This window comes from Equus caballus, chromosome 1, assembly GCF_041296265.1.
Source record: "Equus caballus isolate H_3958 breed thoroughbred chromosome 1, TB-T2T, whole genome shotgun sequence".
Taxonomy (NCBI): domain Eukaryota; kingdom Metazoa; phylum Chordata; class Mammalia; order Perissodactyla; family Equidae; genus Equus; species Equus caballus.
Window position 1 is genome coordinate 119,951,611 of NC_091684.1, and position 19,184 is coordinate 119,970,794.

The 19,184-nt window shown below is 39.6% G+C and overlaps 1 protein-coding gene across 2 annotated transcripts in view; it reads right to left on the minus strand.

The window, feature by feature from the left end:
• The window catches only part of MTMR10 (myotubularin related protein 10), a 49,185-nt gene extending 30,001 nt beyond the window's left edge, over positions 1-19,184 (minus strand). Inside the window, exons 1-5 of one of the 2 annotated variants that reach the window (XM_001917085.5) lie at positions 18,683-19,184; positions 18,025-18,085; positions 5,432-5,568; positions 3,489-3,561; positions 2,876-3,018 (exon numbers count right to left, since the gene is read on the minus strand). In XM_001917085.5, coding sequence (XP_001917120.1) covers positions 2,876-3,018; positions 3,489-3,561; positions 5,432-5,568; positions 18,025-18,085; positions 18,683-18,742 — 474 coding nt within the window. In that variant the 5' untranslated portion in view covers positions 18,743-19,184. Of the gene's footprint in view, positions 1-2,875; positions 3,019-3,488; positions 3,562-5,431; positions 5,569-13,548; positions 13,769-18,024; positions 18,086-18,682 lie in introns of those variants that run through there. The other variant, XM_023651647.2, reaches the window with a different exon arrangement.

The window sequence follows — 19,184 nt, forward strand, 5'->3', positions numbered from 1 at the left end:
AGCACACTGGCAAACAAAAATGGTTTCCTATACTTTTGTGGTCTGAAAGCCATCAAGGAGTAAGTTTCAGATTCAAGGCAAAAATGATAATTCAGGAAAGGCCAACTTGTTCTTTAAATAGATGAGTTGAATTTTCACTTCTAGAAAGTATGCCTGAACAAATGGTTCACAACCAACTAATTTGAAAATACAGTGGAGACAAAGGGCATATATTTCACTTACCATCTTAAAAAAAAAAATACATATATACACACACACACGCACACACACACCTTTTTATAAGCGGTAAGTCATTAAAAACAGTATTTTTTATTTTTTTTTTGCCCCTCAGTTTCGAGCAAAGGTTCTTCAAAAGGAAATTGTGACTCAAAGTTGTTTTAAGGCTACATGTCCAATTTTACACTATCAAATTCCTTTTTTCTTTATACGGACCTTTCCCAAATATCCTTATTTACTCGTGACAGCACAAGATTAAAAGAGATGAATGCTAATAAATGCAGTAGCACAAATTCATCTAATTTTCTCCTAACACAATTTAGGCAACTCCACTAGACTACCAAAAGATTTCAGAGCAACATTTAAAAAAATGTGAAAAACTTAGCATTTCGAGATTTCCTATTTCAAACAGAAAAGAAACGCTTCCAGTATTTCAAAACTAATTTTACCTACCAGAGAACTCTGAATATGCATCTGGTCATTTTAAAACAACTTATAAAATCAAAGTATTTCCAGAGAAAACAGCATTCAAAGTTTCCAGGAGGTAAAATCAAGCTGTAACTTCCCAACAGTTACCTAATTTTAGATGAAAACTTTCACTTGAAATAAAAGAGTATGCTAGAACTTTTAACTCTTGAAACCATTAAGCTTTAGCAGCCACACATGACTTAACCCTCTGTGTTTGAAAAGATGTAGATCAGGGAAAAAATTTTCTGAATATAAGTAATATTCTTATTGTCTCTACTTTTCTTCCCTGCGTTTCCCCTCCTATGACTGTACAAAATTCAGAGTACTTTTGGGCCCAAGGTAACATGCTTTATATATTTAAGACAGTGGGGAAAGGATTTTTGCCAGAAAGTTGGTCTTGGGAAGGGGCATAAGAAGTCGGGACGAGGCTGTTTTGTGCAGACCCCTTTATCACTTACCAGCAGCACAAAGATATCCTGAATTTCCAGAGCACTTATTATCCGTTTCATTCATTTGGCAACTATTTATGCGGAACATCTTTTATACTGCTACTTTGTATTGTTATCTAATTTTCATTTGCTCATGCTTTATCTTCTCAACTAAATTTAGCACACTGCATCACACATCAAAAATGACCAACAAGTATTCTAGATGGCTCAAGAACTAAGGCAAATTATTACGATTTCCAATTATTGAAATAGTGTCATCTGAAAAATACAGTAGAGAGTGGAAGAGACTTAAGTTTCTGAGTAATATTAAGCCACTGGATCTTTCTTGCTTAAAAACTATCCTGTCCTAACCCAATCTCCCTAAGTTCTGTGATGTCCCTATTGTTGAGATGTTATATATCCTGAAATTAAGGTTTTCATAAGCAAATTCTTGATACTTTGAGTGATTAAATTACAAGTATATACTTAAATTCAAGAAACTAACTTGGCTAAAATATTTTAGGTATAGTCTACTACCTAATTAATTCTAAAGTCCTTCTATATAAGAATAGGAATCTCAAATTAGTAAAATGCCAAAATTACAAACTGCAGAACTGAACAGCTGAAAGGGGCCTTAAAAGTCATCTAGTTGAATTTGCAATAATGCAGCATGATGAAAGATGGTTACACAGACTCTATTTGAAAACTTTTAGCCATAGAACCTACCAAAACTCTGCTAGATAATCTAGCCCCAGTAGTCATGGGTTTTCAGATATTCATCTCATGCTTGCCTTCCTGTGAAGAAACCATTGATTCTAGTTCTAAAAATAAATCCACTGGCCCACCAAAGTATACGAAGATAGGTGCCTTAAGATTTTTCCGACAGCCTCATTTTGATATCAACAGAACATTTACTGCAGTAAGCCTACTGACCATGGAAAACAAATACACCCATTTTTTGGTGGTGCAAAAAGTTGCCTCATTTCTGAGAGAAAGCAACTTCCTATTTCACTATGACACTATTCTTCTATTCCTAATATACAGAAGCAGGCTTTCCCTGGAAATTCTGTTATTTTTCTCTGCATTTGCTGCACCACACACTGGACCTGGGAGGCATCAGATCCACCAGCCTTACTCTTCTGCCAAAGCCAAAACGTGGAATCCAAAAAGCAGGGATTTCTGCGCTTGAATCTTACTCCACGAGTAGGCACTAAACATTCCCCAGAAGGCAGGCGAAAAACAAACCAATTAAAAAGTCCCTAGCTTTTGGCTATGCAGTATCACTCAAATTAATTAAGATTTCTTTAAAGCACTAATAATGATTAGGGCCCTCCCATAACTATATATTTACCTAACCCTATATAAGCTAAGTCTAGCTTTTAGTTTGCTGATAAAGTTCTGAGGTACTAAATTAAAAGTCTTACCAAATCTTGATTACAATACATCTTCATCTTTTCAATCTTTTTAACCAAGAAAGAAACCAGTCGGTAATGGTCTTAATATAAAAGATTTACTAATCTCTCCATGATAGCTTTTTGTTATTTTAGGAGATGATAAAAAAATTATATAAAATACTTTAAAGCAGCCGTAAACTAGTCCAAGGAACTAATTCTCTTAACATTCTTGGCTTTGACTTTATTAAGGAGATATCTGATTAACTTCCCCTAAAAAAAAAATCTGAGCAATTAAGAGAACTTCCACAGAGCACTGAAACTGTACTTAGAGTATAAAACCCAGAACTTCATAAGACTTAACAGCATTACCTTTTTGGCACTTTCAGGACCTGATTCATCAAAGCGAAATCTGACAATTCTGAAATCTTTACAGTAAATAATTAACTCTGTTGGATTAAATTTCAGTTTCTGGTTGGGGCCTAGTACTTTCTGCTTCCTCTTGTGGTCATTTACTAAAAAAGAAAAAAGAAAATGTGTAAAAATTCTTTCTTGGTACTCACTTTTTAGTACACTTTAATAGATTCTTACCAAAAATAATTGGAAGGTTACCAGCCACTTGCACACACTGCTTCTCTGGAATCTTTCATATTTGTCTATAACTCCTAGAACTTTAGGGGATCCATTTTAACTTTGCTTCTGAAGATATTTTAAATGATTCTTTCCACAAAACCCAGCACCATCTACATACATTTAATGGTTAAAATTTTAATTAAAAAGAAGACAAATACTAGAAAATATAAAGCTAACCATTCTAAATCTCCATTTTAAAATAATTTCTTGACTTCTCTTTCTTTCATTAATGTTCCTGGGACTCAAAAAAGGGGAAAAAACCTAGAGAAATAAAATTCCACCCCAAGATACTTCAGGCAATACCTCCAGAATAGAATGAGCTTTTATAGACCTAGTAAAGGATAACACATACCTGTGACTATCTGCTCAATACACGTTAAAGGGACATCATGTTCACCAAGAAGAAGGTTTCTGTAATGGAATTTCTGAAACAAAAAATAATGTTCCTGTTAATTCTTTTCCCAATAACCTCACCATAGTAATACGAGCCTTACTTTTAGATGTGACAAGAAACTCTGATGACTATCTCTGGAAAGAACAAAAGCTTTTGCCTGTGCAGCTATGACAATTCTAAGGATATCGTATCTCAGAACATACTTTATTTGTCATAAAGCAAGAGGAGAAGGAAATACGTGCTGTGTTCACGGACTCACCACCTTTCTTCCCCACATTGTTAAATATGAGATTAGGGGACTAGCCCTGTGGCCTAGTGGTAAAGTTTAGTGCGCTCTGCTTTGGCAGCCTGGGTTCACTTCCTGGGTGCAGACCTACACCACTCATCAGCAGCCATGTTCTGGCAGTGACCCACATACAAAAGAGAGGAAGACTGGCACAGATGTTAGCTCAGGGCAAATCTTCCTTAAGTAAAAAGAAGACAATCAGCAATAGATTTTACCTCAGGGAAAATCTTCCTCAGGAGAAAAAAAAAAGAAATTAGGTTAAACTGTATATTACAACATCATAATCATATCCTTATATATAATATTATCAATCACTGCATAGGCAAACATTTACATATCTAGTTCTGTTAAACTGTCCCTAAAACAACAAAGGAAAAGGGGCTCAATTCCTAGGTCATCAGATTTTAATGGGTAAAATCATGGCCTGATTTCACAGTGGAGATTTTGGAGCAGAATATAATTCTTTTTAGAGCAAAAGTCTACTAGAAATAAAAATATTTAGGCAAACTATAGCTCTTTCTTTTTTTTTTTAACCTGTTAACACTTTATACTCATTTTCAAACTAAGGACAGAGTTGACCCTATTAACCTGCTGTCAGTAGGGCACTGGTTTATTTTTCCTATTTGTGGTATTAGGTTTAAGCTATTCCAGGTATATGTGTCTCACTTACAGTGAAGTCTTGAGCCAGAGAGCAAAATGAAGCTAAAAACAAAATGAAAAACCCAGCCAAATATGCTAGTGTTTCCACATCTGGGCATCTGTAAATGCCTTATATTTAGTCTACATGTACCTACAGAAGGCTGCAAGAAATAGACAAATATACAGTAAGTATTTTGGGAAATTAATGAATGACTATATGAAATGTACTTACCATAGTTAGACGACATTTCAATCAAAAGTTAACAGTTAATATTCAAATATTTAATCAGAGAACAATTACTATTATAAAGAAAGACCTAGGAGGTAAAAGTGTATAACACTTTACAAATCAAAATAGAAAATAAGAACCGAGGAAAAGTTCAGGATTTTTAAGTTAATCAAATGAATGCCAGGACTTGTAAAAATCAAAATTATATGGAACTATTGTTTTCCACTAAGAACATAAAATAGCAAGAGGGTTATTAAAGAAAAACTTTATCAATATTTTCTCTATTCCAACTGTACTAGAAATTTGAAATTTGAAACTAAAATTTGATTTTTTTGGGAAAAAACTAATTGGTTAAAAATACTGTAAAATGTGTAGCATTTATAAGAGTATTTGGTAAATAATTAAGTTTTTCTCTTTATGATTGATAAAAAAGGCTATATTTGTTTTGACAAGCAGGTTAAAGGATTTGGAAGAAAGGAAACAATTACTCTCTTATTGAAAGGAAATAAGCAAAGATCACGGAAGGTAAACAAAGCCAGGTGACTTAATCTTACTAATTCTACCCCTCAAGTCCCAATATTCTCCTGAAACTTTATTTTGAATTTTATTGTAATACCTTCCAATACTATATTAATCATTTCTTAATAATTTTATTATAATTTTTCCACACCTGTGCTTTATGTAATAATATGTAACACTTAGCACCAAAGCCTTGATATAATTAAACAGTGTACTAATAAAACTCACCTGTAATGGCATTGGGTCATCTGTAATAAAGGAAATTTTGAAGTTACTGCATACCAGCTTTCCCCACAAATCGTACTGACTTGTGTCCGTTGCAATGCATTTTCTCACAAAATTGACTTCATTTACAACAATTTCTCCTTTAAAAAAAGAAGAATATCATTGTGTGAGCTATGACTACACCACAAAATGTCAACAGTCACTGTGGGACCCGGAAGAACTATTTCATGATGATGATAGTAAGAAGGAACACTGAAGGCTTAGCAGGTACCAGGCACTGTGAGTTAACAGATCCTTATGAGGGTGACACTAACAGTGTGTTCTGCCCCATTTGTAAGATACAGAAACTGAGACACAGAGAGCTTGCAGGTCTGAGATGGTTCAGCCGAAAAGGCTGAACCCGAGTCTGCACTCTTTACTACTATGCTCTACTGCCCCTCGTTATTTATTTATTGAAAGGCATCCTGGAGAAGAAATAAACTATACTCTCTCCTTCAAAGTATTACTTGACGGAATATTTGTGTTTTATTAACATGTGACTTGATCTCCCAAACCAATGTCTTTGATTCCTTTTGTAAGGGATGAGAAACAGAGTTCAGCCTTAACCTCAAAATTAATAATGCAATCTGTTTATTTTAAAATATATTCCATAAAGCCACACTGAGTTTCCCTCTGCACTCAAATTATAACTGAGTTGGCAATAAAACTTTAAATATTGTTTTAGAGTTCAAAGTGAAGATTAAAGAAATTAATACAGGAAACAGTGTGCTTTGAAAAGAATAATTTTCTATAATTAACTGAAAGCTTGGTCATTATTAAACTTTACTTTCAAGATCTAAAACTCAACTAGACCCTGGGACATTTTTACGCAATTAGTCTCCAGGGTCAATGGTAGAAAAGTTAGAGTCCTGATCTACTCTGTCTACTTCTATCATTATAAAAACCTTTAACCTTTAGTGATGGATAGAACCTGTTTGTGGACAAGCCCAAAACACCTACCAATTCAAGAATGCAAGCACAGTCTCAAAACAATCCTCTCTCTTAACAAAAATGCTATAATAAATTTGAGTCGCAATAATAACCTTTATTCAAAATTCTTAAAAATAAACAAGACTAGTTTTAAGAACAGTACCCTAATATTTACTTGAGGATTAAATTTGCTTATTTCAAATTCTCACCTCAAACCACTTGAGTAATTTTCCACTCTGAAGAAAAGCCTCCTTCATGTGGCCTATGGGGCCTTGCACCTCATGCCCTCCACCACTGTCATCCTCACTCCACTCTCTAGCCCCAGTACCCTTTTAATCCCTCCTAGGGACCATATACTGCTTCCATCCAGGGTCTTTGCACATATTGTTCCCATTTCCTGGAATATTCTTTCCTTCTCCCTTAATTTTCTCAGGAAGGCCTTTTGTTTTTTTAAACCTCTCTGCCTAGATTAAACTCCTCAATCACAGCATCAAATACTTGTAAGTCCTAGGGTTTATTACAGGTACAATTTTATATGTATTTTTTAAAATTAATGCCTGTCTCACCCTCAGGATCATACGCTCCACGAGGGTAGAAGACGGACTGATTTTTGCTCAATGCTGAAATCCTAGTTCATAGAAGACTGCCTAGCACATGGTAGGTGCCTAATAAATGAGTGCTGAATGTGTGAATGAACGAAATCTTCATTACTCCTGGTTCACCAGACAACTACCACCAACTGAACTGAGGCTGTTCCTGACAGAACAGAAACCAGTCATTTAACACGGCCAAGCAGCCAAGAGGGTTGGAAGGTAAGTGCTGTAGGGTGTAGGGGTAAACTTAGGTCAAGTTAGAAAGTCACAGAACTGCCACTGCTTGCCTACTACGTGCACAGAGAGCTGTAAAGTCTACCAACAGGAGTTCCTCAACATTTGTCCTGTCCAATTCTTTAAACAACCCACAAGGTAAGAAAGACAGATGAGGGACCAAAGAGGTTAAATCACTTTCCTAACATTTAAGAGATAAATTTGGAACATAAAACCAAGTGTTCTGATTTCAAATCCAAAACTTGCTTCTCTATACTTACATAAAATTAGACGTATTGTATTGAGATAAGCGAGCACCAAAGCTGAATGAAAGATTTGAAGTACTAGTCCTAACTGGATTCTAATGAGAAAAAAATTAAGACTGACAAAACATACATTGAAACTCATCAAATAATTCAAATACATAAAATTTGAATCTTCTATAATTCCTTGGACACAACGCTTACCAACTCCTATAACAGAATCTGGGCTCCTGAATATTCAACCCTCTCTCCGCACCAGGAAATCTTAGCTACCAATTATAAGAAGGCCCTTAACTTGAAACAGCTAAATGAATTATTCCCAATTCATATAGTTAGAGGACATATTCCTGTAATACTGACTTCTTTATATTAAAACTACTGGCTTACATCACTTCATGCTGTGCCACTTTTCTTAACTGGCCAACTCATCCAAACAAAGACTCTCAAAACAACGCTACAAAAATACATCCAGTTGTAACACTTATGATTTATACGTATTTCTTATGTATGTTATACTCAAAAGTTCACTTAAAAAAACAACCACCATAGCACAGGACTTCAGGTTCCTGAGAAGGGGAGCAGAAGTGATAACAAAAGAAAGAGATGGGCTTGTGAGACAGGACATTATGGCCTCACTAGTCCCATCAGCCAATTTATGAGGTACACACTCAGGGACAGCCCTTCTCTAGCACCTGAGAACCTGATTCTCTTACTGATGGCACAAGTGTAACATGTCAAGCCCATGAACGCAGTGAGAACGAGACAAAGATAAACAGAGGGGAATGCATTTAATCGTTCCAGAGGTTGGCCAACCACAATCGGTGGGTCAAATCCAGTCCTCAGTTTTTATAAATAAAATCTTATTGAAACACAGCGACACCCATTCGTTTGTGTACTGTCTGACTGCTTTCACGGGGCAAAGGAAGAGCTGAGTACTTGCAACAGAGACCTTAGGGCCCACAAAGTCTAAAACATATACTGTCTGGTACTTCACAGAAAGCTTGTCGACTTCTGTGCTAGGGATGGAAACTTAAGTGACAACTCTTAAAATTATGTGAAATAGGCTTAGAAGATGCATTTTAGGCTCTTTCTGTCAGAGGGCAGGTATTTTCAATCCATAATGGTTTGGTGCTCTCAGAGAGTTCTAGAGGCCCACTCAGCTCTGATGAGGACCGACAATGTTCCTCCTGGAATGCGTCTGTGAGAATCAAGTCAAAAGACTCCTTTCTTTTCCCCCCAGTGAGCTGCAGCACTCAGCAAAAGTGCTGCAAGCCCACTTCTAACTGTTCTACTACCCATGCTCCATCATAAAATAGCAAAACAAATCACAAATCTATGAATGAACTCTGTGCTTCGTTGTTTTGACGTGCGAATTGCTAGAATTAGGATGGGAAAGATTAGGGCTAGTATGCCGCCCAGTTTGTTGGGGATGGAATGCAGGATGGCGTAAGCGAATAGGAAATATCATTCTGGCTTGATACGTGGGAGAGTGCTGAGAGGATTATCTAGGGTGTAATTGCCTGGGTCTCCTTGGAGCTCAGGCGAGAACAGGACTGGGGTGAGTAAAAATAGAATCAGGAGCAGGAATGCTAGGATGTCTTTAATTGTGTAGTAGGGATAGAATGGAATTTTTTCTATGTCGCATGAGATTCCTGATGGGTTGCTGGATCCTGTTTCGTGGAGAAATAGTAATGTACAATTACCAGGGCTGTAATAATGAATGGTAGGATGAAGTGGAGGTGAAGAATCAGGTGAGGGTGGCTTTGTCTATGGAGAACCCACCTCAGATTCATTCGACGAGGTTGGTGCCAGTGTAAGGGATGGCCGATAGGAGGTTGGTGATGACTTTGCTCCTCAGAAGGATATTTGGCCTCATGGTAGGATGTAACCCATGAATGCAGTGGCTATTACTGTAAAGAGTAGAATGATTCCCATGTTTCATGTTTCTAGGAAGGTGTAGGAACCATAGTAAAGGCTTTGTCCTACGTGAATAAAAAGGCAGATTAAGAATATGGATGCTCCATTGGCGTGGAGATAGCAGATGATTCATCCGTAATTCACATCTCAGCATGTGGGTAACAGATGAGAAAGCAGTTATCATGTCTGATGTGTAATGTATAGCTAGGAATAAGCCTGTTAGGATTTGCAGAATTAAGCAGATTCCTAGGAGGGAGCCAAAGTTTCATCACGATGAGATGTTTGATGGGGCTGGCAAATCGATGAAGGGGTGGTTGATAATTCTGATTAGTGGGTGGGATTTTCAGATGTTGGGATTTTCGGATGTTGGTCATTAGTGTTCCTGTAGTTGAAATACAACAATGATTTTTCATGTCATTGGTCGTGGTTAAATTCCATGTGGGAATAATGATGATATGTATTGTGTTTATTTTGAGTACTATCTCTGTGATTAGTTTTGCAGGTTTTTCTTCAAAACCTTCGCCTTTTTATGGGGATTTGGTGTTAATTTTGAGTGGTGGAGTTGGCTGTGGTATTGTTAAAAATTTTGGGGGGTCCTTTTCTAATCTGTTGGTCTAGAGTAGAGCCTGACATATTAGCATGAATTCAGGTTTATCTTAATATATGTACAGATGGAGAGATACAGAAACAAAAAGAGATGTGTGTACACATGGGTTAATACAGATGTGTGTATTTTCTACTCTGCCCCTGAAAAGGCCTAAAAGCAATGACACTCCAGCAACAAAGCACATTCAGCATTCAGATCTTGGTATTTAAATACCATTCTGCAATAAAAGGAACCAGGGCTCCTTGGATAAATGGCTGATTACAGGGCTGGGGCAGAGGAAAGAGGAGATGAGTCTGGAGCCTCTGGCAGTTCCAGAATGCCAGGAAGTAAAGAAGAGGAAAAAAAAAAAAGAAAAAACAGAGAGAGAGAGGGAGAGAGGGGACATTTCAAAAGGATTTAAGAGCCAACATGAAAGAATTCATCAGTCCATCAGTAAAGATGGTGAAACTGTCACAGATTGAACAGACTAAGGAGACATGATGGCTAAATGCAATATGGTATCCTGGATGGGATCCTGAACAGGTAACAGACATTAGTGGAAAAACTAGGGAAATGTAAACAAAAGTTAACACTATTGTTAATTTCTTAGTTCAGACAAATTTACCAAGGTTATATACGATACTAACAATAAGGGAAGCTGGGTGAAGAGTATATGTTAACTATCTATACTCTTTTATACAATGCTTTTATAAATCAAAGTTTGTTTAAAAATAAAACTACTTAAGAAAAAAGTCGACAAGATATACAAAATTAGCAACAACAAAAGTAAAATAGGGACTCTCTGGGCCGTGGTCTTTTAAGGAAAATTAAGTGTCATGCAACTTTCTCTTAGAGTGGAGAAGAGAAATGAGCCCTTGGGAGAGAAAGAAGAGAACTAGGGAAGAGAGAGAGGGGAGGAAGATAAGGAGGCTGTTTCTGGGGAGATGCTATCATTGGGTCTTATTATTCTAAGCATACAATTAAATAAGTGTCAAGTTAACCCGGCTTGAGTTTTATCTGGTAACACCAAATTTTGTTCACATGGAACCAGTCTGTAAAATATGTGGATCATGTAGCAAACTGTCGGCTCACAGAACAGTTTTCTGCTTATAATTCTATAAAAAAGAAGGAACACTGGGTAGAAGCTGTCATAAGCCACCACCATGTAGTTCAACACCATGAGCCAGAAAACCAGTTTAAAGATGGGAAAGAAAAAGAAGACACAAAGTGGCCTCTTCCTAGAGAGGACAGATACATAAATAGAAGAGCACTGAGACTGCTCTTGCTACATTTTCAATTAGTGACCTGAGGAGGGAACTCATAACAAAAGCTTCAAACCTCCAGAAGACCATGGAGTTTTCACTGAGACTCTCCTGCACTTTTAGGCAGTAGAGCCAGTGGTGCGTGAGATGGCTCACAGTGGCTCACAAGAACGACAGAGCTCATCTCTCCCAGCTCTGCGCTCAGTGCCGTCAAGTTGACAGCCGGCCATCAGCGTGATGGGAGGATTTTCACCACCAAGCACTTTCCACCACAGCACTGGTGGGAAGCCACAGGGAGGCCTCACGGAAGATAAAGAAAGTAGGAAATTAGCTTCAGTGTGAGGTGAGCAAAAAGCACCATAGAAAAAACTATCTAAATTAGAGATGAAGGGCCAAGAGTTTCTACTACAACCTGGGAAGGAATCAAGAAATCATCAAAGTTTTCTCAAGACCCTTCCATCTGTAAAGACAAATAAGAAAGGAAATATTAAAATTAGTAAATCTCCAAATGGTATAGCTAGGAAAGTTTTTAATTCCCTGAGAACCAAAAAATTACGTCATATTATCTGTCATCCTACCTCAAACATTTAGGAAGTCAATATATGTTTGATAAATAAAAATAATTTTCCCATAAATTTTAACATGGAAAATAGTTTCAGACAAAGCCTCACTGTGCACAGTGGCTAATTAACCTAGGGAATACATATAGGCCAAAAGTATAACTCACTCCATGCCAGTACAAATAATGACTGACTGTCGCAGGTCCCTGGGACTGAGGGGATTCCTGGCATGCGGGACTTTCAGCACTAAAACCAGACAGTCACGGGCAAACTGGGACCAGTTGCCACCTCAGCTGTAGACAAATTCAGGAATTAAAATGGCCTAAAAGTTATTAAGGGAAGTTGAAGCTATGTAGGAGACATTTGTGTTTACAAGATGCCTGATGCCATCACTGGTACTAACTGGGTCCAATTCCACAGATCACATGCGATACAAAAAAGCATATAATCCAGTGCCATGTCCAGTAAATGCCACCCATGATGGGGGCAGGAAGAAGGTTAGCAGTGCAGACCTCAGGAAGAGACTAAAAGGAAATCTTGAAGGCAGAGAGGGTTGAGCTAGAGAGAATGTGCGAAAACAACAGGAACAATGTCTTAAATAAGGAAAAGGCATCCGGGAAAGAACAAGGAAACAGCCTGACTGAAACAAATATCAATATTGGGAAACAGTGCAGAGGTCAGCAAGGTGGAGTGCTAGCAAACTGTAGAGGTTAAAGAACTCGGATTTTACTCTGTTTAATTAGGATTTTATTTTCAGAGGCTTGTGAAGACTTTCCGAGCAGGAGCTGCAAGGCACGGATAGACTGAGAGTGAGCAGTGAGGAGGTGAGGAGCAGAACGCTGGCCTAAGGGACTGCAGCAGCAGCCTATGGAGCGGACAGCTCCAAACACTCAGAAGGTTCTGGAGGAGGTATAAACCTAATGCTAAGACACTGCAGTCACTAACACTGTGCATGGTTCCAAGGGTGAGTTACAAGTCCTCTGGTCTTTCAAAAACAACATATCCATGAATTAAAATACTACCAAAAATCAGTCTACAATCATCTCTAAAGCCCAGCTACAAAAAGGTAACAAAAAACAAAACAAAACGTAAAACACTCCAAAGAAAAAGTTTTTACCTTTAAGGGATTCACAACTCAATTGAGGAAGTAAGGCTCACAGAAAGTCAGAAAACAACAGTGCATACATGGTCCAAAGAGTAAACATGTAAGAAAAACAAACAAGACATCTATCCAACAATGGTTATTTTCATTTTCCAGATGGCTCATGGTCATATGCTTTTCTGATTATAAAAGACTCTGACAATCAGTGCATTCATTATCGATCTAATACCTAACCTCAATAATGGAAGGGCTGTTGGCATTGTAGATGGGAAGAGGGAAACAGCTGAGCAGACACACAGCCTTAGCATGGTGGCTGAGGCTTAGCAGGCAGTTAAGATTCAGAGTACAAGTCATTTCTTGACCTCCCTACCCCTACCCCAAGGTCTGATGACCTTCCTCTGAGCTCTCACAACCTCTGTTCTCCTCTACTGAAGCACCTCCTCAGTGAAGGAAACTGTCTAAAGGGAGGACCCTATCTTTCAGCTTTTTACTCGTCTACCAAGCAGCATGCAACATGCCTTCGATATCTGCTAAAGAATTAGCTCATTATTGTCAGCCACAGCATTTCAACTCATTCTCCCTCCCATCTCACAATACCTTAAAAAGACCTTGCCCCAGAGTTAGAAGAGAGAAAAGGCCATTGAGCCCAACTCACTGCACATCTCACATCCTCAAGACAAGGCTGCTGGCATTCCACCAGCCGCTGCTTCAGCACAGCCAGCGATAGGAAGCCCACTGCCTCCCAACACATTCCATTTTCTCGCAGCTAAAATTGTCTGAAAGTTCCTCCTCAGGCTGGGTCAAAATCTGTCACTGCTGTGGAAAGGGCAGAGCCAAGGACAGAACTCCCTTTACCACACTAGAGAACTCCCCCTACGCTGACATCCAATCCACCCTGTATCCAGTTCCAAAGCATAAATCTGCACCTCAGTGTCACCGGTACAGTGAGGCAGGCCCTGCTGCTTAGTGGTAAAGGCACAGCCTGGGAATCAAGCTCAGAATTCTGGCTCTGCCCTTAGCAGCTGTGCAACACTGGGCAAGTCACTTAACCTTGGCAACTATAGCTTCTCATCTGCCAAATAAAGATAAAATTGGGACCCACCTGATAGGGTTGTTATGAAGAATGACCCGTAAGCTATATATTAGTTAAGGATCTCACTTGAAAGTGTCAGAACCACGTCTGGAGCTAGCTTAGCAAAAAGAATTCTGTGGCTTTTGTGTTAGTTGGACTTCAAGGAAAACGGAACCCAGGAACTTGAACGCCATCAGAACTCTTCATTGGTGTTTTGCCTCTGCATCTTTCAAAGTGTGACTTCACTCTTTTGGACAGGTTTTCTGGAACTATGGCCACTGGCAGGATTACCAAAAAGGATCTCTTCCCTTAACACCAACCTGAAAATATCCAGAGGCAGACCTGTGCTCGTGCTTGCAGCCAGGAGGTGGGTTACTATCCTTGCTGGCCGCACTAGAACCCAAGGCCGGATGGAGATGGGGAAGACCAATTTGTCAAAAGAGGGAGTGAACATTTTCAGAAGACAGCAGAAAGACTTCCAGGCAGACAAAATAACTGATGTTCTCTGTGTGAGTGCTCATTAAATTGTACCTATAATATTATAATAATCTCATCAAGTAGCTTCCAGTTTATATTCCACAAACCAGGTATACTACAAAAATAATTCAGGAAACCAACAGTAAAAGGTTCTCAACCCACTATTTTCTAACTTAACTTTTTTAAAGCTGCAGCTACTATCATCATTTAACAAAAGAACATTCTACACCAATGAAGTTGGAAGGACATAATCTCAGAATAAAGGACACTCCTTTAAATCAAATCTATTTAGCTTTATGAAAAAAGATGCATTTTTCTTAATTTTCTCAATTTGACCAAGGACTGGTAAAAACTTCATCCAGGTCTGATGCCAGCCAGGCCCTGGCTGCAATTTGGGAACCACAGGTCCAGGTCACAATCTTCTACCTTGTCTACAGGCAGGCCTTGCTGCGATCCAGGCACACTACTCCTCCAGCACTTTCCACATCTTGCACAGAGCCAGGCATCCAGTAGATACTGACATGCTCACTGAACCGATCCACCAGTCCAGCAGCTATCAAAAAAGACATGAGCATAGCCTGGCAGTACTTGCTCTCAACAAGTACATGCTGGAACATACACACACACACACACACACACAGACATTTTAAAATTCATACTGTCCTTATTTTCAAAAGGATTAGGGTAATTTTACACATATGCAACACAATCATTAAAAGAATGAGATTTATGTAATGATGGGAAGTTGAAGAGAAAGCCTAGGAAGAGGCTAGCTACTTTTGAGAGGGTACTATATTTCACTTCCAGACTCACATATAATTTTCTTGAGAAGTGTGGCTCTAGGAGAGAGCAGAGATGCATGGCATAAAATCAGTCTTCCTCTTACTACTAAATCTGAGAGTTGGTCTGTGCGTATGCACGGCTATGGTAGCAATTTAAGCAGGTAGTCTGAAGGGTCCTTGCATTCAGTCATTCACTCAATCAACATCTCAATGCACTATCTTAGACATAAGAGCCACAAAGTTGAATCAGGTACAATCTCCATCTCAAGGAATTTCATGAACCAGGGAAATTGAAAATTACTAACATAAACCACAATCTAAATTAAATTACTAGTCAGTTTCTTCTGTTGTCTTTGTTTAATAAAAGATGAAGATCATTTTAAACTTAGCCTTGTTAAATTCCAACAGAGCACTGGGTAACTGCAAACAAGTAAACAATTTTGCATTCTAATTTTCACCTGCTTATTGGACTAAAAGTTCAAATCTTGGGCAACTTAAGTAGGATACCCTAGAACCCAAGGTGTTATATGGCAAAGCATAACATGCAAGGATCTAGCTCTGAACAATTACTTGTTGTTCTGTGTGCCTGTGTAAAGCCACAGGTGACCTGGCTAAGTTTTCTCCTACTTTCTCACTGTATTGAAGGCCAGAACCATATTATTAAGCCTTCTTAAGGAAAGCCCTAGCCTAGCCCAGGTCTTTACATCATCAATGCTTCAGTTACATTCCACTTGTCTTCCAGATTTCATGGGTAGAGTAGTAGACCGCAGGCCAAAGAAGAAGCTACAGAGGTTCCAGCAGTAGTCAGAGATGCGACAAGAGAGGTGAAGCAGGAAATGGAGGCTATCACATAAAGAAACCAGGAAGAGTGTGAGAAAGCCAGGATAAGAAGGTAAGAATAGAAAGGGTCAGGAAGGAAGGCAAAAGACACACTAATTTAGGATTGCTTAAATATTCTATAAGGAATAGGGTAGGGGCAAATAGAACGCTGGGTGCCAGAGCCATATGTGTGCAAATACAGAGCCGATGCAAGAAGAATTAAGGCCGATTAGAAGATCCAGATTTAGTTGTGATTTCCAGGTCAAGTCAACCACTTACAGTCAGGAAATGGGTTTACATCTTCCCCAGAAAACTCTGACTTTTTAGTAGAAAGGTAAGTTTTTAGTTAATTCTACAGAACAGATAATCCTTCACTGTAAAGTTCTTCAAGCTTACTGACATTTAGTAACACTTTTCATAAGCATACTTTAAATACCAAAGTTAAGTTAAAAAACTCTAGCATTACCTTTTGTAGCAAAAACCATGTTGTTTATTAGTGTCAAATCATAATGTCAGAAGCGGGGAATCAAAGCCTAAGAACGGGGCCTGTTCAGACAAAGTAAAGGAGCCACAGTTCAAGAGCTCACGGGCATTCACTTAGGAGGAGAACTCTTTCCCACAGCTGACTTTTCAATGCCTGGAGTGACTAACACTAACAGCACACACACCGGGAGCAAAGGTTACTTATTAATGCTATTGTTCACTCTGAGGAAAAGTACAAAGGATTATTTAGCACACACAGTTTGGCTAAAAAGCATTAAAAAAAATCAAGAGAAAACATTTATAACTAACTCCTATAATAAAGTTCAAAACAACTTTTAAGACTTGGCATCTATAATATGGAACCACAGATCGATGTTTTTAATGTGTTTGTTCCCACTCAATATTTAAAAATTTAAAGCACAAAATTTAAAGTTTCTACATTTGTTCAATTACTACCCATAAAGTTCTATCATTTTAGTAGATTAAGCATTAAGTAATGACTGAGATTTTTAGATATTGATAGTGGCCATACAAACTGGCATCTGATTATATTTCAGGTTAAAACAGGCTTTCCTAAGAATCTGGCTACTTCCCCCAAAAAACATAGTAAAAAACTCTTTTCCTAATTATTAGACAGTTGTTATACAATTCAAAATATCAATAAAATAATACTTTATATGTTTTAAAACTAAACTCCTATCTACCACCAATCCCTGCCTCTACGTCCAAGGTCCTCCGAGATAATTATGTTCTAAATTAGCGCTTCTCCACTGGGAGGAAATTTTGCCCCAGAGGCAAAAAAAAAAGTTTTGGCAAAATCTGGAGACATTTCCGTCACAACCAGGAGATGGAGAAGGGGGTACTACTGGCATCTAGTGAGCAGAGGTCAGGGATGCTGCTAAACATCCTACAATGCACAGGACAGCCCCTACAACAAAGAACTATCTGGTCCAAAATGTCAACAGTGCCTCTGCTGGGAGCCTCCATTCTGAACTGAAACAAGTAAATTTGCAAACACAGCTGACACCTTCAAAAAACAACTGCCAAGTAAGTAATCCAAAGTTCACTAAGCTTTGTTATTGGTATAAAGACCCAGACACAATAAAAGTTGCTTTTCATACTACCAAAATAATGGTTTGACTATTAATCACTAATGCATGAAGTTGCAGACGGACATCAAGGGCAGAGTACTTTCACTACCTAAGCAATTAATCATTGCTTTAAAAAAGAACATTTCAGAAGACCAAAAAGGAAATGAGGTAGTGATATTCTTGACAGTTTTCTATGATGCTTAAATTTTCAAGGACAAACACCAATTCATCATTACTTTTTAATGCTGTTTAGTTCTAACCAACTTTTTCTTTTGCCCCCTCAGTCGTTACATTTTTTGCTAACGTTTAAAGTAAATAGAGGAGAAAAGTTAACCACATGGTACTAGTCGGCAGAATAACCTGCGACCAAAACACATTACTAAACTATCTGTTAGAACTCTGTTTACCTGGCAAAAGGACTGGCTCCAGTTTTTTAATCTTCGGTTCTGAATTAATCTTATCGTCAGTCTGAAATATATTAGCAAAATAAATCAAAATTAAAACTTTTTCCCTCTCGTGAGATACTAAAGCAAATTTTGTTTTCTAAATGATGATATACGTGATAGACACGGATTCTGTACCCCCCACCTTAAATTCTTTCACATATTTACCGAGGTCTTTTAAGATCTGCTCATTATCGACTTGGGAGTCTGACAACAAAAATATTATAACTACCTATGCCGCTTCCAGGTGTTCAGATTTATGGCAGATAAGTAGCCTCTCCTACCAGGTGCCCACAAGCGAAGTGATCATGCTGGCGGTCACAGTGGGGAGCGAAGAGCTAAGGGAATCCAGCTCCGAACGCTCCTTTGGGTCTCATCACACCGAAAAACTAAGGACCACAGGTCTCCAGGCAGAGAATGGCTGCGGCAGTCTTACAACTTTCTACCGAGTCAGTGGGGGCTCCCAAGAAGGTGCGTCTCCTCGCGCCGGGGCTCCGGCAACCGCAGGCTGGGGACAGGGAGACGGGGTAGCTTCCCGGGGTTCCCTTGCTCCCGGGGGCCGGCCCGGCGGCTCCCCGGAAGCGCCAAGGAGAGGGGCGCTCGCGGGGAGGGGGTTGTTTACCTGGGGCGGTGGCAAGAGGTAGGACCTGAACGTGGGTCTGGGTGGCTTGAGGGAGAACATGGTGCCGCCGCCTTTTCGCGTCGGTCGGGTCGCAGCCCAGGACCCACCGCAGGCTAGCGGCAGCGCTGACACCTCCCGACGCCCGCGGGCTCAGAGCTCTCAGTGAGGCCGCCCAGGCCCCGTCTGTGGCCAGCCGGGCCGGGCGGACTGACAGGCGGGGACACGGCGCAGCGCCCGCCCGAGCGGGGAGGAGCCGGGGCCGAGTCGGGCCGACCCGGGCGCCGGGGCCCATCCCCGGAAGGGGCCCAGTGCCCCGCCCCGACAGACGGCGTGCGCAGGAGCGGCGGCCGGCCGCTCGGCTGCGCTGGCGCCGCAACGCCAAGCTTGCGCCGGGCGCCCGCAGCCAGGACCTCAGCGAGGGCGCCGGAGGGAGCGGAGCCCGGTAGCCATCTTGAGAGCGCGGCCTTGGGAGGGCGCTCCTACGGCGGCCAGCAGGGTTCAC